Source organism: Lepisosteus platostomus, chromosome 7 (genome assembly GCF_059453375.1).
Source record: "Lepisosteus platostomus isolate fLepPlt1 chromosome 7, fLepPlt1.hap1, whole genome shotgun sequence".
In the NCBI taxonomy this organism is placed as follows: domain Eukaryota; kingdom Metazoa; phylum Chordata; class Actinopteri; order Semionotiformes; family Lepisosteidae; genus Lepisosteus; species Lepisosteus platostomus.
In genome coordinates, this window is record NC_142617.1 from 35,695,166 (window position 1) to 35,722,489 (window position 27,324).

The 27,324-nt window shown below is 38.9% G+C and overlaps 1 protein-coding gene across 1 annotated transcript in view; it reads left to right on the forward strand.

Annotated features, from left to right (window-relative positions):
- LOC148658612 (synaptotagmin-6-like) overlaps positions 1–27,324 on the forward strand; it is a 95,933-nt gene that overhangs the window by 49,066 nt on the left and 19,543 nt on the right. The window contains exon 2 of the mRNA XM_088640047.1: positions 17,626–17,983. Coding sequence (XP_088496173.1) covers positions 17,626–17,983 — 358 coding nt within the window. The remainder of the gene's footprint in view (positions 1–17,625; positions 17,984–27,324) is intronic.

The following is a 27,324-nucleotide window of genomic DNA, read 5'->3' on the forward strand; positions in this document are numbered from 1 at the left end:
CCTCATCAGCTTTCTTGTGTAAAGCAGCATACAGTAGATTACAGAATTCTGTCAGCCTCTGCCTGTGTTGACTTACTTGTTCTGTGGTTACTTTAGTGTGTGATGACAGTTAAGAGGATCTGCTTTGCATGGCTCAGTTTACACAGTCTTTATTATAAATATATAAATAAAAATATCCCAAATAAGCATTAAAATTACTTCTCTTCTAGGGCAATGTTTACACTGCAGACAGAGGTGGAATAATTTTTCATTTATTGACTTTATGAATAGCTGCCTTAATTAAATGCTATTGTAGGGTGAAAGCCTAAATGTTATTTGCTTTAAAGACATTCTACCTCATGGTTGAATATCTGGCCATTAAATTTAAAACCTATTGCTTTTAGTGTAAAATGCTCTTCTCTTCTGTAATGTGTTTCTGAATATAAGCAATTAATACTGTATACAGCAACAGCTCACAGACATATCTTGTCATTAAATAACACCTTTGTATGTTTTTCATCATGACAATTATTATAATAATGTTGTGCATTAAGAGCATTTCTGTTTCAATAACAATGAAATCATGGTATGTATGAAATAGTGTGTACATTTGATCATTATTTTAGAAGTTCTGATATAAAGTACAGTATGCAATCACGTTTAACTTATGACAGTACTATTCAAATCTGGGCAGCAAGGTGATGTGATTAGTATTACTGCCTTTCACTGCTGGTGCTGCTTTTCTCAATTCCAAACTTAGGGTAGTAACTGTATACAGAGTTTGTATGTTCTCCTGGTGTTTGCGTGGGTTTCTTGTGTGTGCTCCAGTTTCCAAAAACTTACTGGTAGGTTAATTGACTTCTGGGAAAACTGTTGTCCTTTCCAAAGTGTATCCTGCCTAGTGCCCGCTGCTTGCCAGGATAGGCTCTGGCTCCCCTGTGACCCTGAATTGGAAGAAGTGGTTACAAATGGATAAATGATTAACATCTCTATGTAAATGATACAGTAACACATTGCTTTATTTTCTAGTGACTTCATATTTTCCCGACAGCTTGGTGGTGAACGTTTCTTCACTGCAAACATTGAGAAGTAAACATTTTAGATATACTGTAATGTGTAAGCATTAGCTACGTTGAGCTGTCGTTGAATCCAGGGTGTACCCTGCCTTGTGCCTGTTGCTTGTCAGGATAGCCTCTAGCTCCAGTGCGACCCTGAATTGGAGGAAGCAGCTAGAAAATGGATGGATGCATGGATGGATATATTTCGGGTGTGTAGGCTATTTGGCCCTTGTCTTGGCAGTGATTATTTTATTGCTTAGCTGCTGCTCCAGCACCCAATGCAATCAGAATTGCTAGAGCAAGAGTGCGTTTTGAGTGCATTTTTAAAATCCAGGACATCTAACAAGATCGCAGCCTCGACTGTGGAGTGGAGATCAAATGTCTGAACCAGCTTTCAAATGGGAAATTTCAACCCCATGATAATTATGTACACATTTTGTTTTACTACATTTTTACATTTTACATTTTTGGAAATGTTGTTCAGCCTGCATTGCACCTTCCACATACTATACATCCTGAGATGCTACCCTGGAGGAGATGGGTTGCTGCTGGTCTGCAATCCCACCAAGCATTTGAGAGTCATGCAGTAGTATTATAGTAGTAGTAGTATTCTGCATCTCGTTTATCCTTCATACAGCGGTATTTTTTTTTATTCTGCACGTCAAATTTTGTTTAATATTTAAATGTAATTTATTTCAACTCTTGGGTGAAGTCTGCCATGGAATCCAAAACTAAATTTGCTCTCTGTCCACATTAATTTCCATCTTTTGATTACTTGCTTGGATTCAGATTTCATTTCTGCCACTTCAGGCAGAATTTGTCTAAATATCATTTTAAATGAAATTTCAATTTAACTTTGGAATTGCCTGAGCCTTGGAAATCTATCCATCAATTGTCTATACAGAAGAAGGAAGAATTTTATACAATAATTAAAGTTCACTATGCAAAATTGCCTTTGCACTGATCTACCATAAAAATACTCAAGCCATTGGTTTAGACAAGTCATGGTGTGATATTTCTCTATACATTGCTTTGGGATTAGACAGCGAAATACGATGACATTTATCATCCTATTTCATGGAAAAACAGTTCATAATTGCATTACTCCAATTAGTTTTGCTATTGCAGCAAACAACTGTTTTTAAAAATTACTTTAATGTATATTTTATCAAATGTGTGACTTTTTAACAGCAGGTACAGTACAAAACACACTGTGCGGAAAAATGATCCATGATTAGAACAGATATTTGCTGATTCTGCACTCCTGAAAACACCAACAAGTATGTTTTCAATAATTGTTTAGCAGCTTAATTAAAAATACTATTCTTGTAAAAATTCTCCCTTCCTGCTCTGAATAATTAAAGACATGCACTCATGCAATTCAACAGTAAAACTGAAATGTAAGGAAAGGAGTACCAGCATTAATGTGGGATACCCTGCAATAAAATACAGTAGCATCACGCCCAAGGGGGAGTTAGGTACCCCGTCTGCTTAACATTACAGAAAGAGGGATAGGATCCAGCCCGAGTAACTCCGCTTTTAAACATCTTCTTTAAAATCAATTTTCTTTGTGCATTCTTACACCCCAGGAGGCTACACCTTCACAGCTGCATGTTTTTTTAAATTAAATATTTATTTAAATCAATAGTTCAGACTGTTTCCTCTTTTTGGTAGTTGTGTTTCTCAAATACTATCCTGGCATGTCCACCGCTCAGACAGCCAGCATACAGTACATCGTTAAAAATCTGGATTTCAGTTACTTTTTTTTCTCTTGATTGTTCACACTTCCACAGGATGTCTTCTGGAGCTTTGATTCTTATCTGCCTTACATAATACACTCACTTTCAGTTGAAGTCAGGATCCAATCCTGTTGGCATGAATCAGCTGACGGAACAGGGTTTTTTGTAAAGTCTATCTCTAACAGTGAAGTTAGTTAACAATTTAACAGTCGATCTCTAACAGCAAAGAATTTAACAGTGAAGAACTCTTTAGTTTAATTTTACTGAATATTGCATATAGAATTAACACTTTGCAATAATTGCTCACTCAGTGGTATCGAAAAGTTTTAGCTTTCGATAACTGTTATCTATCCAAAAGTGTGGTAATTTATTTAGCAAATTATGGCATCACCATAAAAAAAACAAATAATACTCAAAAAAAATACACATTAAAAACCACCAATAGTCCTAGTCATACAATGAGACATATACACATACTGTACACCCAGCTTGCTCTGCCCATATTACATTATCATTACTTTAATCCGATAGCTTCATACAGGAAATTATCACTTACTGTAGCTGCATTCAATATACTGATTGCACAGAGAAGAGATTCCTTGTATACATTTTTCTTGGCCATAGGCCTTCTAAAATGCCTTCCTGAAGGCAGCAGCTGGAAATGCGGTATAATACAGTCAACTGTTTCTATGGTCAACCCATTATTTTACTATCAGTGTTAACAATTCTGACCAATTTCTCCTTACTCTTAATACTCAGGCTATCCTTTGATGCTTTTCACTAACATTTTATAAACTCTCATTTTGACCCAAACCCTTTTGACTTCCTGATCAAAAGTGTACACTGACAAGACTTCTTAAAAATACAATTAGTATTCCCTGGAAAGTTTAAATATTCATCTGTTACTGTTCCTAGGTATTTGAAACACTGAACAACATACACAGATTGATTAATAAGGGAGAGAGGTTGAAAATATTACTATCACAAGTAGCCAGTACTTTGGTCTTATCAACATTAATATGATGCATACTTGACTGATACCACCTTTACTGTTCCTTGTGGAGCTACTAGTGTATGTTTTTCTCTTTAAGTTTTTAAGATGATCATGAAAGTCAGTTTTCCTTGTGTCTTTAGAGCTGTGCTTAACTTCCTTCATGATGTAGGATTGCATGTGTTCAGTCAGGGCTGTATGGATTGTCTCAATGAGGCATCGATCAAGTTTTCTATCTGGGATTATTTTTAAGTTAATTTATGACAATATTTTACAATTGGTTATACACTTTTACATAGACATCAGATGTCTCAGTGGTTAATTGTGGGTGTTGAAATGAACTTAAAGTACAAGGAAAGGAGCCTATATTTATGATTTTGTTTGCAGTTATGCTGCACCAGGCAACATGAGCCCACTGCAGGAGTTTTTTTAGTGACCTTATTAACATGCCCAGCAAGGCTGTGAGCCAAGCTTCACATCCTTTCCTCCTAAATGAAGTAACCCCTAATAAACTTATAATATTAAAGCAAGTGCACACGAAATGAGGACTGAAACTTCTTTAGGAAAAGAAACGTCCAATTGTATCAAGCTCTTCTGCAGTTGTAGGCATGCAAATCTCTGATGCCTGCTGAAGGACTAGGAGGATCTTGCAGTACACTGGTTTGTTGCTCTTTATTTGCCTGTGGCATAGAAATTGTTGGTGAGCCTCCTGTTGTCTCTCACGTGTTCTTTGCAGATGACTCTGCAGCTGACATACATCAAAATAAACTTATGCCACAGAAAGCAAAAGCTAACCTGCTTTCCTGCCTTCCTTGCAAAACAACAGAAATCTTCATTTCCTTTAGCAGAGTTAAAACTATTTTTAGGGCTTTTTTTCCAAGTCTAACACAGCATGGGGGTGTATAAATTTAAATTAATATTTTGATCTAAGAAATGTTATTTCAGATACATTGATAAACTGCATTAAAAACTAGATGTCTTATCTGAGCAACTAATTGTGTTTTCTGAGTTTAACACATGGGAAGTGTTAACTTGCTGCAGTACACTGCAAAGCAGGAAACAATTGCATTTTTTCATTATAATACAGCATCTTTTATATGAAGCCTTGGGAGACTAACAGTGAAATGCAGCTTAAGTGTTTACAACTTCTGCAGACAAAAAAAAAAACAATAGTCCCCAAAGAGCACTTAGAACATGCTACAGCAATAAAACACGGTTTGGTTTACTCTGATAAGAAACTGACATAACTTATTCCTCTCTTTCTTCAGAGCGTTTAACAGCTAACTCTGCTTGTTCAACTCAAGAGATTTTCTCTCCAAGGGGCCTTTGTCAGGGATCTTAGAACGAGATAAGCAGAATAATGCACTAAAAAGGAAAAAGAAATGTGCAGCTGATATCTCGCCTCCACTGGTCTTTTGCATGCAGTATTCATTCAGGCACCTTTTCTTTACCAATGTAAAGGCATTGGCCAAAAAGCCACTGCAGCCAATAACAGACTGTATCAAAATATCACGCTTATGAGTGTCTCCAGGAATTTAACAAATCGGAGCTGATCGGAGCTTGTTTCTTTCTCTTTCATGTTCTTCATTGCTCTTGCTATGGTGCATATTGACATAAAGGTAAGTCAACTCTGGCATATTTTCTGTTTATTTCCTTTGCAACGAAGTAAGAATAGAAGTTACAGCTAAAGACTAAACTATTGTCAGCAACTGGAGGAGAGCAGGTCTGTTATCTCTTTCGGAAATATCCTGGGTAATATAATATGTAGTTTACTTGCAGCCTCTTTAAATGTGAGATCTGTCAGTAATATGAATGAGTTCCCCCTCATCAGTTTTTGCTTGATTTGTTTATGTGAGTGTAAATATTGGACAATCTCTGAATATGTGACCGGATACCCGTCAGACACATTCTGTGTATGATTTTTTTAATTATAGATCATTGAGCAGCTAATTTTTAACAACAGCATTCATTATAGCAGACCATCAATTTCAGATCTTTGCTGGATCCCTCTTGGCTTCGCTATGTCAATTAGTCTTCCATTCTTGTTTCTGTAATGTATTGTATGTGCTTCTTGAAAAGTGGTCATAGAGATGTAACATATTGTTTGTTATTATTTTGTTATCATTTTGAGCAGCACGATGTTGCAGTGGTTAACATCTTTTCCTCACACTGCTGGGGCTCTGGGTTCAATTCTGGACCTGGGCTTGCTGTCTGTGTGAAGTTTGTATGTTCTCTCCATGTTCACGTGGGTTTTCTCCAGGTGCTTCAGTTTCTTCCCACAATCCAAAGGCATATGGGTAGTTTAATTGGCTTGTGAGAAAATAGACCCCGGTTTGAGTGTGTCATGTCTGTGTGTACCCTGTGATGAACAGGTGTTCTGTTCAGGTTGTATCCTGCCATGTGCCTGTTCCTAAAAAATTGATGTATTATTGTAGAGCTTTCTTAAAATTGTGTAAGCAGAAGCAAACTTTATGTGATTCAGAAATAGTCAAATATAGAAGATATTTGAATATAATAAAAATGAGAAACAAAATATTCAACTCCAATTCAGTTTTTTAACATTGGAAAGATCAATAGCATTTTTCTTAGAAAAAGTAAGAAAAATAATAAAAGTCCTTTTATTAGGAGCGTTAGGAGAGGTGGAGAGAAAAGGTGTGTGGAGTGGAAGTAGCAGACAATCATGAAAGTTCCCAAGTACAGTGCCTTGCGAAAGAATTCGGCCCCCTTGAACTTTTCAACCTTTTGCCACATTTCAGGCTTCAAACATAAAGATATAAATTTTTTATTTTATGTGAAGAATCACCAACAAGTGGGACACAATTGTGAAGTGGAACGAAATCTATTGGATTTTTGAAACTTTTTTAACTAATAAAAAAATGAAAAGTGGGGCGTGCAAAATTATTCGGCCCCCTTGCGTTAATACTTTGTAGAGCCACCTTTTGCTGCGATTACAGCTGCAAGTCGCTTGGGGTATGTCTCTATCAGTTTTGCACATCGAGAGACTGAAATTCTTGCCCATTCTTCCTTGCAAAACAGCTCGAGCTCAGTGAGGTTGGATGGAGAGCGTTTGTGAACAGCAGTTTTCAGCTCTTTCCACAGATTCTCGATTGGATTCAGGTCTGGACTTTGACTTGGCCATTCAAACACCTGGATACGTTTATTTGTGAACCATTCCTTTGTAGATTTTGCTGTATGTTTGGGATCATTGTCTTGTTGGAAGATAAATCTCCGTCCCAGTTTCAGGTCTTTTGCAGACTCCAACAGGTTTTCATCCAGAATGGTCCTGTATTTGGCTGCATCCATCTTCCCCTCAATTTTAACCATCTTCCCTGTCCCTGCTGAAGAAAAGCAGGCCCAAACCATGATGCTGCCACCACCATGTTTGACAGTGGGGATGGTGTGTTGAGGGTGATGAGCTGTGTTGCTTTTACGCCAAACATATCGTTTTGCATTGTGGCCAAAAAGTTCGATTTTGGTTTCATCTGACCAGAGCACCTTCTTCCACATGTTTGGGGTGTCTCCCAGGTGGCTTGTGGCAAACTTTAGACGAGACTTTTTATGGATATCTTTGAGAAATGGCTTTCTTCTTGCCACTCTTCCATAAAGGCCAGATTTGTGCAGTGTAAGACTGATTGTTGTCCTATGGACAGACTCTCCCACCTCAGCTGTAGTTCTCTGCAGTTCATCCAGAGTGATCATGGGCCTCTTGGCTGCATCTCTGATCAGTCTTCTCCTTGTCTGAGCTGAAAGTTTAGAGGGACGGCCAGGTCTTGGTAGATTTGCAGTGGTCTGATACTCCTTCCATTTCAAGATGATCGCTTGCACAGTGCTCCTTGGGATGTTTGAAGCTTGGGAAATCTTTTTGTATCCAAATCCGGCTTTAAACTTCTCCACAACAGTATTACGGACCTGCCTGGTGTGTTCCTTGGTCTTCATGATGCTCTCTGCGTTTTCAACAGAACCTTGAGACTATCACAGAGCAGGTGCATTTATACAGAGACTTGATTACACACAGGTGGATTCTATTTATCACCATCAGTCATTTAGGACAACATTGGATCATTCAGAGATCCTCGCTGAACTTCTGGAGTGAGTTTGCTGCACTGAAAGTAAAGGGGCCGAATAATTTTGCACGCCCCACTTTTCATTTTTTTATTAGTTAAAAAAGTTTCAAAAATCCAATAGATTTCGTTCCACTTCACAATTGTGTCCCACTTGTTGGTGATTCTTCACATAAAATAAAAAATTTATATCTTTATGTTTGAAGCCTGAAATGTGGCAAAAGGTTGAAAAGTTCAAGGGGGCCGAATACTTTCGCAAGGCACTGTATCTCCCACCATCTGTCTTGCCAAGGACAAGCAGCATTTAGGATCTCTTTTAAAATATAAAAACCTGGTAACTTATGCCACAATTTCATATTTACAACCAGTTGTAAATTCTAGCTCCTTAGATGATTGGTGTTTGTCAGAAGCTTCACTCATCCGATGAAAAAACATTAGTAGGTATTGGTTTTGCAATGTCTAGATACAATATGCTAATATACAGTGTTCCGCCCCACCTGGATTTTACAACCTGATCATCAGAACCCTGGGTCATGTAATTAATTTCTGTGTCTCATCTAAAAATTTCCAGGGGAATGTTGGTAGGTCAAAGCTTTGATTTCTTTTACAGCTTAAACATCAAATAATTACATTTTTGGACTAAACTTGTATGACAAGTTCCTTATCACCATTTCATCAATGTTGAAAATCTGCTCCATGGCTTCTCATTGTTTTGATGAATACAGAAATAGCTTTGTTACTGAAAACCTTTAAGCCCAGATAAAGAGGAATATTATTTTTGAGTTTCTCACAGAGAAAAGAAGGAAGGTTTTACTAAAATCAATATTCTTCAAAGAGAATCCAAACTACACTCTGGAATTCAGAACTGCTGGGACAGACACCACATCACCAAAGGGATAGAAAGGACATTTTCAGTGCAGAGAGTGAGTTGTTTTTTGTTCTAGTCTCAGTCTGAACACAATAGAGCTTCTTATGTGATCATATAGTCAACAATGCCTAATGCTAAAACACAGACAATTGAGGATAGTGGGCACTTTGTGCACACCTTCAAAGAGAAGATCTCGTCGACAAAATCTCATTTTTCAAATGGAAGGATACATGGATTTAACATCATGTAAATTGGTTTCTGTTTTACTTCCCATTTACAGTTTATTTTACCCCGTCAAATACATTGCCTATGTCAATGTAAGCACAGAAATCTGTCTTCAATAATTTAGTATTACTAAAGATTTAGATTAACATCTTTCTTTAAGAAAACCTTGTTTAAGATCACTTTATTAGCCATATACAATTTCTTGCATTAGGAATTTGTCTTTTCCCAACTTGCTCTCCATGAGACACACAGGCACACAGACGGGGAGAGAGAAGCTTAGGGTCAGGGCGCAGGGTCAGCCATTTATACAGCGCCCCTGGAGCAGCTTGGGTTAAGGGCCTTGCTTTGGGGCCTACAGGTGCAGATCCTTAGCCAAAGAGCCACCACTGCGCCCCTGGGTTAGAAGTTTAGGGTTAGAATTCTATGCTAACAATTCTGCAGTGACTAAAGAATTTATGTTTATAATTAAGAACATCTATAGTTGTAATAGTGGAAATGTAATATCTTTTCTTTTTAATTGCTCAGATTTCCATAATTTAAAATTACTATATGTGTTTTAAGTGAGGAACATCAGGGTTTCTTGATAGCTAGCAAGGAAGGGATTAGACCAGGCAATTAAGCAGAGAAACCCATTTCGTCCTAATTGCATTTATTAATCTGTTTAATTTGTTAGGGTTTCTTTTTTTTTTTTTAAAGAATTGAGTTAAATTGATAATTGGATCCATCCTTTAAAACTAAGGATGAAAGAAAAGATGTAATTATTTCCAGTGTATTGAACTTGAAGCATACTCTCCTATCTTATTTCCAGTCTTACAGTGATAAATAAGGTTAATTTAATTTATAAGACTAAGGTTTTTGTATTCTTATCATAAATCTTTTTGAGTGATGTCACATATTTCATTATTATCTCTGCAGGATCTATACAATTTACATAAACAAATAAAGATGGTGTTGATAATAGAGGTTAAATAGTCCTCACAGCAGCTTGAGAACAAGAAATTGCTAAGAGTTAATAAAATGTCATGGCTAAGAAATAATTAGGCTTAAAATCTTAAAATCCATGTGTTTATCAAGAACACAGACATATTTACAAGCTAGTATCTATATACTACTGTATACATATAAAGATTCAGAACTTAAAACACCATATCCGGCCTTTACACACTGAAGTAGAAGCAGTGACAAAATTACTCAGAAATCTGGAATCTTTACAATGAATTAACTTCTTGCACTTGTGTCAAAAAAGTTTTGAAAAGGCCACACACACACAAATGGAGAACGATTTCATCCACTAGTGAAATGCAGAGCTCATCTTGGTGATGTGCAGCAAACTTTCTGGAGGCAGCAGATCCTCTTAACAGCAGGTCAGATGGAGAAGTGTGAAATTGCTTCACCCAAACAATTAAATGAAACTTTCGGGAGGCCAGATTGTGCAAGCCCAGAGTGGAATTTACTTTTATGAAAAATGCCATGGGATCTTTAAAGACCATGCAGTTTGGACCTAGGTTTTGACATCTCATCTGAAAGTGACAATATCACCTGTCACCTTGCTGGGGTGTTCGTTTTGAAATTCTGCTCCTGCAGAAGAGCGCCACTGCTGGCTCACCAACAACATGGTCTCTCATTCCCATACTGACCAGGTCCAGACGTGCTTAGTTTCTGAGATCTGAGCAGTGTCCAAGGTGGTAATGTCTTGTTTAATAATAATAATAATAATAATAATAATAATAATAATAATAATAATAATAATAATAATAATAATAATAATAATTGCTTAAACAGATGAGTTTTATTGCATGCAAGGAACAATAAAACCGAAGTCTTGTTCCCGCAAGGAACAACAAAACCGAAGTATTGTTCAACGTGCTGGTACAAAACTTTCAGTTTATATAGCCCTTTCCTGTCGCTTCTGACGTAGCTCCTTACTATGGTAATAGCCCTTTCCTGCCGCTTCTAATGTAGCTCATTATTATGGTAATGGGGGAGAGGTTACGGTATTCGGACAGTTCACAGACTTTTGGACAAAAGGTCAGGGTTTTAGGTTACCCTCCCTGGGGGTTTCCTAGCTCGCATCTGGAATTCTTATCAGTTATCCCCCTTTCCTGCCATAACTCTAGCCTGTTACTTAGAAGTCCAGTCCTCATGCAGAACGGAATCAGTTAACCCCTTCTTCACATCTTGTATCTTTCTTCAACTTATATGGCGCTTTTCTGCACACTCCACTCAAAGTGCTTTACAGGTGATGGGGACTCCCCTCCACCACCACAAACGTGCAGCATCCACCTGGATGATCCGACAGCAGCCATAGTGCGCCAGAACGCTCACCACCCATCAGTTATCAGTGGGGAGGAGAGCAGAGTAATGAAGCCGATTCATAGATGGGGATTATTAGGAGGCCATGATTGGTAAGGGCCAATGGGAAATTTGGCCAGGACGCTGGGGTTACACCCCTACTCTTTCCGAGAAACACCCTGGGATTTTTAATGACCACAGAGAGTCAGGACCTCAGTTTTATTTCTTCAGTTTTCTTCAATGCCTAATACCTGATATTTTTTATCTTTTCAAAGAAGAATCCAGTTTGAATATTGTTTGTGGTTCAAGGAACAAACACCCTCTTCCTGACACTCACTTTCTTCTTACCTCCTGCATATATAAATACACCATTGATTGTATTAGCAAGCAGGTCAGCTCCTGAAAATTCCAGTTCCAAAAGTTGTTGAGCCAGGTTGTCTCCACTCAATTGACACTGCTATCTGGGCAGTTTAACATCTGTACAAACACACTAAAAAGAGAGATTCTTCCCATCCAGCCATTCTCGATAGAGAGGAGGCAGAGCAGCTGCAGGGCAATAAAATAAACAGTGCAATTACCCAATATCCAACAATATTATACATTTCTAAATGTAAACCATGTTTTAGAATGCTGTTTTGAATGCTTTCTGGAACATCCACAGTGCATATTTTTACTTCCCAATATTGTAACAGTCAAAGTAAGCAAAATAAGTATCACATTAAAAGTGAAACAGGGTTTGGGAAGGAGAAAACCGAAAGCAGAAAGGTTTTCATAGTTTTTCAGAGGGCATCAGGTTTGCTTTTAGACAGGTAGTCTTCAAATTGACAGAAACTAATGAGCTGACTCACACCTGTTAAATAACCTGAATTTTCTATTGTAAACAATGCAAAGCCTGGAAATCCTCAGAACAAGACAAGGTCTACCAACGATGTCTTTCATTAAAAAGTCACATCTCTGCATCTGGCAACAGACAGGTCTTTAGAGAACGAAAGCTTTGAGCCATTGTACATAAGGTCATCTTTAATCCTGGCTGGTTTAAGATGGAGATGTGTGAGATCAGATGTGTGATCAAAAGGTAAATGCAACCCAAGCAGGTTGCATTCCATCGATAAAAAATGAAACAGGTAAAAATAATTTCCTTTTAGAGCAAGCTCATACTCCAGATATATTCTTTATATCTCTTTATTCTCAACATCAGTAGTTCTGGATTTTAAATTTTAGATTTCACTGGGTTTGCTTTGAGTTAGCTTTTTTAAGAATAATTTCTTGCACCCGTGAAACATTGCTAGCTTTTGGAGTTGGTCATGTCTCATGTGTGCTCATTACTTTCATAATACACAGACTACTCCATGAATTCTAAAAAAAGGACAAAATTCAGTTTTTAGGCAAATCCAATTTTTTTGCAATTCTGTTTAAGATCCACCATGGCCTCTGAAAGCAATATATTTGGTCTCTGAGATTCATGCATATTATTTACTATATTATTACAGTTTTTTTAAATCTGAAGCTTGTTTGTACAAAATAAATAGTACAAAGTTACAGAATTGTTTTTAACAAAGACAGAAATTTAATCTCTAAAATTAGGCAACTGATTTCCTGTGGTTTGCTTTCAGTTTTTTAATTTTTATTTTTCCTTCAGTGCGGGTTTTAACAAGTTTAATTAATATTTATATTCTCGTTTTAAATTTTAGTTTTGCATAGTGAAGCTTATGTGCATTAGTTAAGGAACTAAATGTCCAAACAAATCATTTTCATTTGGATATAATACACAACAAACACATGCCCTTATTTCCTATAATAAGAACACAATTACTGTATTGTAGAAATGAATGTGGGTATAGTGTAATCACATACATATTGTAAAGAAGAAAGGACCACTGCAAAATTAAAATTAAATTAAGCAAAATTGTAAAGCAAAGGTGCACGATTCTTCAGAATGTGGTTTCTAAATTCATTACTGTGTGTCAGGAACACGAACAAAGCTTGAAAAATTACCGCAAAGGAAGAACAGAAAATTGTGCTGCCTTTTCACAAACTATAGAATTTTGTAATTTGTATGTAGTAGTTGTCAGTATTCTCGGTTGATCTCAAGGGATTCACGCTCTGTACATTTTCTTGGAAATGCATTAATAATAAGAAGAAAAGAGGCTGGCAACATTTTTTTTTATCCAAGGATATCACAGTCTCCACTGAGTTTAAAGAATTACCATGTTTTCCCCAAGAGGACTTGTTACTTTTCAAATAGATTATATGTCTGTTTTTCCTTTTTTTCCATGTGAAACTGTAATTACATTTAAACACATTTGCAAGTCAAACACTTGCAGTGTGCATTGATATTGCCGGGGTGAGTGTTTGGGAAGGCTGAGCTGGCTAATGGCTTACTTCACATTTTTTTTAGCTCCTGCCAGGTTTAAGAAGCTCAAACAGCATTTTAACTCATTCAGGCACCAGCCACCCTCAACATATTCTCCTGCATACGAGCTGGGGTGTGTATAATGACATCTTTTTAGAGGAGATTAAGAAGGGACTTGATACAAGAATTCAAGATCCTGAAAGTTATTGACATAGTCAACATGATGAAATACAATGTTTTCACCGTAGTGAATCTACATGTGAAAACAGCTGAAAGTTATGAGGAAATATGCTAAAGACTGAGACAACAAAGCACTTATAAGCATAGAAAGTCTTGGGTGCTGGGAACAAGACATCAATTTCTTATGTGCTCACTTTACCTGAAAGAGGTAAAGTTTCTGTAGCCTTGCCAGTAAATAATAATAATAATTGCTTACACTTATATAGCGCTTTTCTGCACACTCCACTCAAAGTGCTTTACAGGTGATGGGGACTCCCCTCCACCACCACAAACGTGCAGCATCCACCTGGATGATGTGACTGCAGCCATAGTGTGCCAGAACGCTCACCAGACATCAGTTATCAGTGGGGAGGAGAGCAGTGTAATGAAGCCGATTCATAGATGGGGATTATTAGGAGGCCATGATTGGTAAGGGCTAATGGGAAATTTGGCCAGGACGCCGGGGTTACACCCCTACTCTTTTCGAGAAACACCCTGGGATTTTTAATGACCATGGAGAGTCAGGACCTCGGTTTTATGTCTCATCCAAAGGACGGCGCCTGTTTACAGTATAGTGTCCCCCTCACTATACTGGGGCATTAGGACCCACATGGACCGCAGGGTGAGCGCCCCCTGCTGGCCCCACTAACACCTCTTCCAGCAGCAAACTTAGTTTTTCCCAGGAGCTCTCCCATCCAGGTACTGACCAAGCTCACACCTGCTTAGCTTCAGTACCTCTCCCATCCAGGTACTGACCAAGCTCACACCTGCTTAGCTTCAGTGGGTTGCCCATTGTGAGTTGCAGAGTGATATGGCTGCTGGCCAATGGGAGAACACAATGTTGGTGCAATTTCTTTTTGTCTGTATCTTCTCGACCTTTCCCAATTCTGTTTTCTTAAAGAGTGTGTGGTACCTTACTGCTTTGGAGATCACTGTTTTACTGTACTGTCCCCAGAACAATTATCATAATGATCACCCAAGAAAGGTTTGATTATTGTGTAAATATTACTGACATTGCCTTGCCATCTGGACTCTAGCCTTTGTGACTGTTTCAATTGACAAGATAAGATAAGGGACAGCTGTGGGGCTTCAGTTATCCTGACCAAACACTCCAGAAAATGCCCATTGTCTTACCTTAAAGATAAGAGATGTTGTAGTTGCTCTCTTGATACCCCATTATCACATGCAACCGTGGATGTGTTTTTTTCATCCTGAATGAAATATTTCTTCTTGCTCTTTGAAAAAGGATTGACCACATGATAAATACAGTTTGTTTCCTCTGTTGGAATGGTAGGAGGAGCAGATACATAATTATCTTAAAAGTAAAGATTTTCAGTTGCTTTCCTTCTGTATTGTTACTGTTAAGGTATTACTTCAAGGATGTTTAAAATATGGTAATAATGTTAAAATGATGACAGAAATGTCAAGTCCTATGTAGAATATTTTATGGAAACTACACATTACTCATAATGCCATTCTGACAACTCATATCATCTGCCACACACTCTCAGAAGTAAGTAAAAAAACATTGGGAAAAAAAAACGTTGTTGATGGTTAATGTGTTCAAAACACTTTTAAGTATTTCTAAGGCCTCTTCATTATGAAAACATCCCAATGGCTCACTCACTTAAACTTTTATAGGAGGGCTGTATTTATCAGGCCTTGGTCTGCAGACTGAATTAAAAATACATTTAAATGTTTTAGACTCATGTTGCTGAGCTGGGCTACTAAAATAATGTCTAATTTAATATTCAGAGATTTGAGTTTATGTGACCACATATCTCACTGAAATACCATTAAGAAAGGATGAATTGTTGGAAATATTAAAATTGTTTAAGCTGATTAAATAAAATATTTCTGCACTTTAAAAAATGCAAGGCAAGATCTGCCTTTTTAGTGTCTTATTACAAATGAACCGACCCCATCAGTTACCAATCATAGCTATGCAGACTACAGCCTGCCCTATAAGGAGTATCCTTAATCCGTTTCTGGGTATTTAGTGTTCCTGCAGGTATTATTCTATTTATATCTCTTAACTATGAATTCTGTTTACATCTACTGAGCTTGTGTCTCATTGTGTTTACTTATAAAACTTTAATTTAGTACAAGCACCCACTGAAAGCTTTTGCAATTCAGTACATTTTTGTCAGTTTTGTAAGAGAGTAACAAAGTACTGTCAATGTAGTGAACTGATTCTCACAAGTTAAATGAAGATAATTGCCCACTGACAGGTTGACAGCTGGGGCAGAAATTAGGAAGCAATTAAGTAGACTAAACCAAGATCAGGAAGCGTGACCGTCTCCCTCTCCATCCCTTTCTAAACCTTTTGAATAATAATAATGTAATAATAAGAGTCAGCAGTCAGTTACGTATTTATAACTACCTTTTCTGAGATAAGCTCTTTGGCCCCCACCAGCCCTTGCAATTACACCCCTTAGGTTTGTGAACTGTCATGCACATCATAAGTGTCATTTTTCAAAAATGGTATGATTTTTAAATATCAGCAATACAAGTTGTGAAGAAACGGGCAAGAAAAATTAGAATACAGAGATTGTTTTAGTTGAATAAATCAGAAGTCATCACTTTGGCCCTAGGCTGTATAGCCAGTGAGTGTGTGTCCATGCAGAGCCTGAGCTGGAGGATTGCTAACATAAGGCCAGACTAGCACTTTCTGAACCTGTTGTCTCCTCTCAGCTCTGATGTCCTACATTGTTTTTCTTCAAATGGATCCATATATTCCATATTTTAAATCCTTCAGAAAGGTGATCTGGAACACAGCATATTGATGCCTTTGCTTATTGGTACATATGCTTTATAGGGACATGCACAAATGACATAACGTGTCACGACATGTTTTAGCACCATTTATAGCGACACTGAAACAAATGTTACGACCTTTTATGCACACTATATGTTATTTGTGCATGTCCTTATAAAGCATTATGGCTGTGATCTGAACATCTTGTGTAGCAGTTAGAAAGGGATTATGAAACCATTGTACTGCAACATTCAAATAACGCATTATCATTAAGTGTAATTATTGGCAAGTAATAGTAAAGCCATTTGACTTAATACACTTTTATGTCTTCTAGTCGTGTTGTTTTCCTTAGTTGGCTGCGACAACTTTGTCGATTCCTTCCAGGATCTTAAATATCTGGTTCAAATCTCCACAAACCTTTAAATCTCTAGGCTAAAGAGATTAAATTCTCTTATCCCTTCTATGGGTTATATTGAATTTAGCCTAGTCTGGAATTTCTTCACCAAAATTGATTTAGAATGCCTTTTTACAGCATTTTTCTAAATTTGAAAATCCTGTATCAAGTCCTGTCAACCCCAGCCCAATATTGTTGCAAAAGAAGAGGAAGGGTATAATGAAGAGCCAATTGTGAAGGGGTAACAAAGTAAATGGCCTCTTTTAAATTATGTTGTGGGGAGCATCACAGTGAGGGAATAAAAGGTGAATTCACTTTCACATTGGGGATCAGATTTTGATTTATACTTTGTGAAGCAGGTTTACAGTTTGCTCCTTACCTTTTCTGTATTTAAAGAGCCCTGGTGCTCTACGGTTGCTTGCGAGAATTTTAAATATGTTTCTCTTTCTGCATCACATGCAATGAGAACAAATGACCAGACTGTGACAGTTTGGTAACTCTGGAGACAAATACAGTATATACTTCATATATACATTTCCAGCATGTTCTGTGTCTTGCCTTTTTTGTCATTTGTTTATTAGTTTAATTAAAACAATTTTCTGCTTCTCTCTCTTTCTCTCATATGTCTCTCTTTTACCTTCGTGTCTGTCTGTGCAACCCCTCCCCTCCATCCCTCCCCACCCCACAGACCTGTCGTTTGGCCTCCTTGCTGTCGTAGTCATAGTGTGTGGCCTGGCCCTGTTGGGAGTCTTTGTTTTTGTCTTTTGGAAGCTGTGCTGGGTGCCCTGGCGGGACAAGGCTGTGTCGTCCGGCACTGCTGTTCTGGCCCCCACCTACCCCTCCGGCGGAGGAGGAAACTGTCACAAAGGGAAAATGGCCACGGAAAAGCTGAAGGACTCAGGTGCCATGAACTTCCTGGAGGCGGCAGTGAAGATCAGTCACACTTCGCCAGACATCCCCGCCGAAGTCCAGCTCTCCATGAGAGACCACTTCCTGCGGCGAACTCGCATGCAGCGCCAGACCACTGAGCCAGCCTCTTCCACCAGGTGAGGAGCCACTCGACACTCTTACTAACCTTTTTCTCGCAGTATGGAAGACAGCTCCTGAAAAGTGATTTTCAACAATATTCAGAAACATTTAAAATTCCAAACAACTGAAACTTCATTAAGCTTTATTAATGCATGCATCTATGATAAAAAGACAGGAAAGGATTCTCTATTTTTTTACAGTAGGTTCTCAACTCAGAACCTTGAGTAGAGAATTGCCAAGTGGCAGAGGGCAGCCAAGTTTATATCTTCACAGACACATTTTTCACACACAGAGCCTTTTGGTTTTTTTATGAAGACAGGTCCGTAGGTGTACTATGTTTAGGAATCTTTTATTAGAGCAGTTATATTATTATATTTTATTTTCCCTCAAATAAAATAAAATTAAAAACATATAAATGTGCACCAATTTATAATTACCTAATTTTGCTAGCAGGATGGAGGCTTTCAGACCTTGTTGTTTGTGTGTGGTTGCAAGTGCCTGTTTCTGTTATGGTATCAGAGTCATTTTCATGCTGAAAGTTCACTGGCATCTATTCTGGTCCTGACCATCTAGAGACAAATAACAGCCTGGTCTTGCTCCTGTCTCATCTGTAAACTTAAGTTGTGTTTAACCTCTCATTTGTCTCTCATTTGTCCTGGAGGAATTGCCCAAGATCCCTAAGAGATGAGAGAACTAATTGTTGTCAACAGTTAGCATTGTTCTCTCTTTTTTTTTACTTTGTTGTTCTGCATTTGCTCTGTACAAACCTTGGTAATGTTTTAAACCTTGGTAATGATAATAGTCTTTGTGTTACTTATTAGGTTTTACTATTGTGCATGAACAGAGGTAATCTGTTTGCTTCTTTAATTATTTATGATACACATTGTTTAATAGAGGATTATGATATTGTATGTGATTACTTTGGGGGGCTTTAAAACAAGAAAGACACTCAGGACACCAGACTAACCTGTATTTCATCACTGAATGTGATGATTCCAGATGTTGATTTTTTATGTGAAGAAGCATAAAATATGCTATTTGCCACCACACTTGTGCACTAATAGATCTGGGGGAATTGTTTATAAGGCGGTGACAACCACTGGAAAAATCTGATTATTCACTTTTCTAGTTGCCTCAACTGGAACAGATTCTTCTAAAACAGTGCGAAACAAAGTGCCAATAACAAATCCCTTCCTTTTTTGTTGGGAAAGGGCCTTATGATCCCTTTGCATTCTCAACAGACCGCAACTTTTTTAGAACCCTCGAAGTTCAGGACTTGGAGACAAAGCACCTCTGGAGGAATATCAATGTTCAAATCTTGTTTATTTATTTTCTCAGTTTTTGTCACGGTGTTGCCGATGCCATTGCTTTTGCAAAAGGTCCCTTAGCATCGTTTACCTTTCTCTAATTGGGTGCGCACAAATATTTAAAACAAACACAGAAGATGTTTTTTCAATGGCTAAGTGTCCCTGTTGATAGCCTAATCATCCATCATCCAGTGATTATAGTTTGTTGTTGCAGTCAGCTGGAAAATCTGTTGGTTTTTAACTATATTCAAAGCTGAAAAATATACTTTTCTGTAACACTGCACATCATTAGACAGAAAGTCATGGCGTAACTAACCTAGATCATGCAGATAAACATGCCAAAAAGGAAAAAAAAACTGTACGTGTATATTATTCTTTGATTTAGCTGTTTTTGTGTGATGTTGATATTCGTCTACCAACTTATTTGCCCTTTTTGTTTGCTGAACAGCAGGCAATCTCAATCTTTGAGAACTGACATAGTGTACTGTGGTCTAAGACAAAAAGTGCAACTCGGCTCTCACCACCCTGACAGCCAGGTGGGCATGCAATTATAACATAATTACTAGCAGCTACTTAATAGAAGCAGCTACTGTATACCAGATGCTCACAGGGATTTCTCCACGTTCACGTCCCCAAAACTAAATGTAAGGAGGTCTGTCAGGGGGTACAGAAAATGCTAGATCTGCACATTGTCAAAGAGAGTAAAGGCCTCTTGTCCAGACCTCTTGCTCTTGTCCCCAAACCTGACAGAAACTTGTGTTTCTGCAACAACTTCAGGAATCTGAAAGACAAGTCACGGTTTGATGCCTACCACATACCCCTGGTAGATGAACTTTAGGAGAGGACATGTAAGGTGAAGTACCTGCCCTGCCTGGATTTAACCAAAGGCTAAATGCCAAGCCCAAGACATTTTTTTTTACTCCCTTAGATCTATAGAACTTTACAAGATGTTATCTTTTGGCCTCCACTGAGCTCCAGCCACCTTCCAGAGTTTAATGGACCGATTATTGAGAATGCACCTCTCTTAAGCTTCAGCCCACTTCAGCGACCTACTGATTTTCTGCAAAGACTGGGACTGTCACCTGGAACACTGTCAGTCTGTACTCACCTCTCTAGCAAAAGAAGGCTTGCATATAAACCCAGCAAAATGCCGGTTTGGATTTTCCTTGACCCACTATCTGGGTTACATTGTGGGGGGTGGGGGGAGTTGTCCTCAGGTCAACTAGGTAAAAGCCATCTGTGACTGGCCAGTACCCAGGACATAAACTCAGGTGAGGTCCTTCTTGGGCCTGGTTGGTTATTACTGCAGGTTCATCCCTCTGTTCATGGACTGAGCAGCCCTGCTTTCTGAGGTAATGCTGTACTCGGCCTGAAGATGATGTACTGGACTCCAGAGTCCATGAAGGCATTCACTGACTTAAAGGTGGCACTTTATGAGGATCCAGTGCTCAGGGTACCGGATTCTGGGAGGCTATTCTTTCTCCAGATGGATGCCTCTAAGAGGGAACTTGGTTCCCAGGTGTTTAACGGTGTTGAGCATCCTGTCCTGTATCTCAGCTGCAAGCTCCTTCTGAGGGAAGGAAACTATGTGGTCATGGAAAAAGAGTGTCTTGCAGTGAAGTGGGCCATTGAGACTCTGTGGTACTAATTGCTCAGTATGGAATTTACCTTGGTGACAGACCATACCCTGCTCACCTGGATGAAGGCCAACAAGGGAAAGAATGCCTGGTTGACTCTCTGGTTCCTTACTCTTCAGCGCTAGAGGTTTGGGGTGGAAATCCAAACTGGTCTGGCACACAGGAATGCCGATGCCCTCTCCAGAGACGACCGTCAGGCTGCTCAAAGACAACTTGTTTGAGTTTGGGGAGAAAGGATATGTGGCATAGCAGAGATCTTTTCCATCCAAAACTCAACCAGTCACCGCTAGAGGGCCCACAAAGACAGGCAATGCGGCTAACCTCCCTGACAGCCAGATGGGCATGCAATAAAAAAATCATTGCTCCTCTTAAAAGGAGCAGCTGTCAGATGCCTCCACAATCGTTGTGGAACCTCACTGACAGCAGTTCAGTTAAGGCACAACGTTCTCCTCATAGAGAGAAAACTTTCATAGCCGAGCATTTACACTTATTGTTAAAATTAAAAATACTTACACAGTGATCCCCCGCAGGTGTTCTATATTAAGATATAATAATAATAATAATAATAATAATAATAATAATAATAATAATAATAAACTTTATTTTATATAGCACCTTTAAAGGTGGCTTCTCAAAGCACTTTACAGGATGACAACAACAATAAATAAGAAGAATACACAAGATAGAACACAATTACAATATATAGAGGAGACCGTGGATGGTGGTACTAAGAAAAGCAAAGGGTTGAAGAATGGAACCAGTTAAGTAAAGGCTTTTCTGAAGAAGAGGGTTTTGAGTCTGGATTTGAAGGAGTTTAGAGAAGGTGACTCTCTGATATCCTTGGGGAGTTCCTGCGCTTGGGGACATAACAGGAGAAGGCCCTGTCACCTGTAGGCATCCTCTCACGAGGCACCAATAAATGTAGCGGTTTTGTGCATTTACTGGGACAATTATTAATTGTAGCAGTAAGTCACAAAATGATTCTTTGATGGCTATTAGAAAACCGACCTTGCGGGATAGCAGCAGCGCACACACATGGATACTAATACATGAGAATACATTTATTAATACATAAAATGTGCAGAAACATAACAGATCTTATCAGTGAGGGTTAGCAGAATACAAAAGGTAAATATTAAATCACGAAGAGTTACAAACCAAGAGGGATATACATGCAGTATACCATTCATTTAGACCCTTTCGTAAATGAACTTGGATTTCAACTTCTACACTAGATACTCAAAAGCAAGTACATCTTCTTCTTCTTCTTCTTTTTCACAGCCTTAGTCCCAGACTGTCCTGGGGTCAGCTGCTTTGGTTGCTCTTCTCCATTTGTCTCTGTCGAGCACATCTTCCTCACTCACTTCACATACCTCCATATCTTTTCTCACACAATCTATCCATCTCTTTCTAGGCCTGCCTCTTCCTCTGTTACCTTCCACCTCAAATTCCATTACCCTCTTTGTTACTTCCTCAACGTCCCTCCTCATGATATGTCCATACCACCGTAACCTCGCTTCTCGCATCTTCTCAACCACATCCACCACCCTACATTGTCTACGGATTTCTTCATTTCTGATCTTATCCTTCATTGAAATCTGCAGAATCCATCTCAACATCCTCATTTCAGTTCTTCTCATCAAGTTCTCTTCCCTCTTTCCAACTGCCAAGCATTCAGCTCCATATAGTAATACAGGTCTAATCACAGTCTTGTACATTTTGCACTTTAACTTTCTGGGAATTTTCCTGTCACAGATTATTCCAGTTATTTCTCTCCACTTGTTCCATCCAGCTTTCACTCTTTGTTTTACTGCCTCCAGTGTTTCTCCTCCCTTTACCAGTTTTGATCCAAGGTATTTAAAGTCATCAACTTGTTTCAGTTTTCCTCCATTTGTCTCCTCAACATTGGTCATAGTATCTCCTCTTCTCTCCATTACCATTATTTCAGATTTTTCTGCATTCATTTTCAGTCCACCCTTTTCCAGACTCCTCTGCCATTTGAACACTTTCTCCTGTAGTTCTACTTCTGAGTCTGCCATCAGTGCCACATCATCAGCAAAGATGAGTTCCCAAGGCACTTCTGTTCTTACCTCCTCTGTCAGTGTGTCAATAATGTTTATGAAAAGGAAAGGACTTAGTGCTGATCCTTGGTGTACTCCAACTGTGATTTCAAACTCTTTTGTCTCTCCCTGTTGTGTTATCATCTTTGTAGTTGTATCTCTATAGGTTGCTTGAACTAACTTCACCATGCTTTCTGGTACTCCTTTCTTCCTCAAGCACCAATACACCACCTCTCTGGGCACACGGTCATATGCCTTCTCCAAGTCCAGAAAGGCCACATACAGCTTTTTCCCTTTCTCTAGTGTCTTCTCCTGTAACTGTCTCATCACAAAAATGGCATCTGTTGTGCTTTTCCCCGCTGAGAATCCAAATTGTGAGTTGTGGATCCTGATTATCTTCCTGAGTCTCTTGTCCAGAATTTTTTCCAGGATTTTCAATCCATGTTCCAGAAGTTTTATTCCTCTATAGTTTTTACACTCCATTGGGTCTCCTTTCTCCTTGTAGATGGTAACCATACTGCTTTTTGTCCATTCTTCTGGAATTCTCTCTTCCTTTGCAATATTGTTTAGCAATCTCGTCAGCCACTGAATCCCCTCTTCATCGAGGTTCTTAAAGTGTTCTGCTGCTATTCCTGATGGTCCAGTTGCTTTGCCCACTTTCATCTCTTTGATAGCTTCTGTCACTTCCTTTACTGAAATTTCTTGGATTGGTCCACACACTACGTCTGCCTCCACAAGGTTCTCCCTCTCATTTTCTACATTTAACAGATTTTTGAAGTACTCCAGCCATCTTTGCTTGATCTGTTCTTGTTTAATCAAGACTCTGCCTTCTCCATCCTTGAGTACCGCCACCCGGATAATATCTTTTTTCTGTCTCGCTCTATGTTTAGCAATCTTGTAGATTTGGTCCTCTCCTTCCTTTGTTTCAAGTTTCTCATACCATTCTTTCCAGGCTCTTTCCTTTGCTCTTGCTACACTTCTTTTTGCTACCTTCTTTAGTCTCTTATATTCTTGTAATTCTCCAGTGCCATCTTTCAGTGCCTTGTATGCTTTTTTCTTTTCCTTCAGTGTTTCCTGAACTTCCATATCCCACCACCACTCTTCATTTTCCCTCGGTCTGCCTCCTCTTGTCTTTCCACAAACCCTGGTAGCAGCCTCTTCTAGGATGTGGCTCATCTCAGTCCACTCTTCTTCAACTGAAGGCTCCTCTGTTTCCTCTGTGTTGTTTTTCATTTCTTTCACCAGCCTGTTGAAATCTACTTTGTTTTCTCTCAGTTTCCACACTTTTGTTCGTGCTGGGTGTTTCCTCTGCCTTATTCTTCGCTCCTTCAATATTGTGATGTCCATCACCAGTAGCCTGTGTTGTCTGGTAACAGCCTCATAGGGCAGGACTTTAGCATCTTGGACTTTCGCTCTATCAATTCTTCTCACTAATATGTAATCTATTTGGGTATCATGGCCTCCACTCCTGTATGTCACCTTTTGCTCATAATTCTTCGTGAACCCTGTGTTCACTGCAAACAATTCAAGAGCTTGGAGTGTTTCTAGTAGCCTTCCTCCTTCTTCATTTCTCTCTCCTAGCCCTCTCTGACCATGTTCATCTGGATAATCTGGGCATTTCTCTCCTAAATGTGCATTGAAGTCTCCTCCAATTACCACCATTTCATTTCCTGGGATTCTGCTAACCACTTCTTCGAGATCTTCCAAAAAGCTATCCTTTTCCTCCTGTGGTCTTCCTACCTGTGGTGCATATACAGAGATGATATTCCATAACCCACTCTCAAAAGCCACCTGTACATTGATAATCCTGTCTGAGTGTCTAACCACCCTCACTATCTTGTCTGCTAGGTCTTTGCACACTATCACACCCACTCCATTCATTTTGGTACTCTTTCCAGCATATAGAATCTTGTATCCCTCTCCTAGGTGTCTTGAGCTGTTTCCTTTCCACTTGGTTTCTTGCACACACAAGATCTCCACTTTTCTCCTTGCCATAGTTTCAACCAATTCTCTCCCTCTCCCTGTCATGGTGCCAACATTCCAACTCCCCACTCTCATTGACTTAACATTCCTTCCAGGCCCCTTCACCTTGTTTCTTTTCTGTAGCCCCCACTCTACAGTTTTCCCCACAGTAGCATAATTTCCATTAGTACCCTGTTGGGACACAGCACTAATGGCGGACGTTGTTAACCCGGGCCCCGGTTCTTTGCAACCCGGGCCCTTGTGTTCTTTGCAACCATGGTTTTGGCAAGATGGTTTTACGTCGGATGCCCTTCCTGACACAACCCTTTTAGTCGCCTCTTACGACAGGCAGGGATACCCAGGAGGTATTCTGATCCCCCTCCCGAGGGAATCAAGTACATCACTCATAGGAATTAAATTGATATCAACTGGCATTGAGGTAACAATTGAATTCTCAAGCTGTAATGCAGAATGTTGAATACTCATCCAATCTGTGTGGATTCAGATCTCCTGCGGACACAAAGGAACAGTGGCAGGCTGTTGCTGTGTCCAATTGGCGTTCTCTGGCCCGGTGCCAGGCAGTGTTGGTTCAGTGTGAGGGAAATGGGAGAGATTCCTGCTGCAACGCTGGTAGTGGGATCTCTGAAGACTGGGTGTTAGTTCTGGCTTTACTAGCAGAGTTTCTCCACATGAGAAAAGTGACTGCGGGTCCAAGCAGGTCACACTCTTTACACAGGAGGAAGATTGGTTCGTTCCTGATGTAGCGCTAGTTCTGAATACTGATATTCAGTTGTCCACAGTTCTGACTGTAGAACACATGTTGATCAGGCTTGCTGCTGGGCTAACCTTGGGTGGATCCTTTGGTTACGCGCTGGCAACCTCCGTTCCGGAGGAGCTGCAATGGATTAGTGTCCCATCCAATGTGTACACTACCTTACACCCATTGCTTGGCAGGATAGGCTCCAGCACTCCCACAACCCTTTATTGGAAGAAGTAATGTGAAAATTAATGGATTTGGCAGAACATATAACAGTTTGCAGGTTTCTAATAAATGTGCACTGGGGCTCCAGGCTGGCTGTCATGTCCTCATCTTACAAGAAAGTCATTTTTATAGGAACAGCATGAGGATATGTTTTTTCCTGCTTGAATGTTGTCATATAAGGTTGAACCCACGGGAAGGGCTGTGAGTGAATTCCCAAGACTTGATCAGTGTAGCACTTTACAGTCAGGTTACCATCAACTGCTATAAGCACACTTCTGTGGTGACTAGACACTCCTGTCCAGGCTATCACACTTGATTGATGATCAATTAATCTTGGAGAGGTTTCATGACTCATGGTCTCACAGATCGTGCTATTTTTGTTCTTATGGGTTTACTCAGACATGCAAGACATTACGTAATAATCAGTTGAGTAATAATCAGTGGTAAGTGCATTTACAGAGGCTTTGAATTTGTCTTTGATGAACTATTAATGTTTTATTATCCAAAAAACTGCCTAGATGTTTATGGTTTATTGTAATGCTAATGTATTGAACAGAATTCACTAGCACTCAGGGGAGAAAACACTCCATCAGCTTCTGTGTTATGTTTCACATTAATGATTTTTTGCTGTCAGATTTCATTCCTTCAAACCCCTTTCACATATTGAACTTTAAATATCAAGATTAGTATAGACAGAGAAATGGTACAATAGGATGCCATTATTACCATAAAATATAGGAGTTTACTGTATGCTTTCTCTTTTGTCTACCAAGATAATTTTGTATAATGTTAGACGTGCAAGCCTTATTGTAACTATTTTCAAAATATGGTAATAGATTTACAGTACTGGATATTTCTGGATGTACAACTTCAACAGGTTATTAAATAAATATCAAGTATCTCACTTACCCACTTACCTACCACTGATACAATTAACAAATATTACTACAGAATTAATTCCAAAATTGGCCTAATGCTTTTAGTTCTCAGGGTAGCTCTTATGTTGAAGGATTCTTTGATGTTATTAATTTCAGTTAAAAGACTAGTTTAATCAATTACCAAGGTAAAACTGCCAATTGGTTTTGTCTGTATTCAGCTGAAACTCATGATATGAATATGGCCAACTCTCACAACCAAGTAATTTTTAAAAAGCAAAATGATTGAAAATAATGAACACAGAACTGTGCACGACTATTCATATTTTGCAGAATTCTTTTCACTGTATTAGCAGAGCAGTAAGCTACACCTGTCACTTTTTCTCGTTTTTTTAACATACTGTACATAAATATTTTTTTTTATTCTACATAGGTACTGTGGGTTAAATCATTAAACAAATAAATATAATTTTACCACATAACAATATTACATTTTGGTCAATGTAAGGAAAAAAGGACCTGACCTAACTCTGTA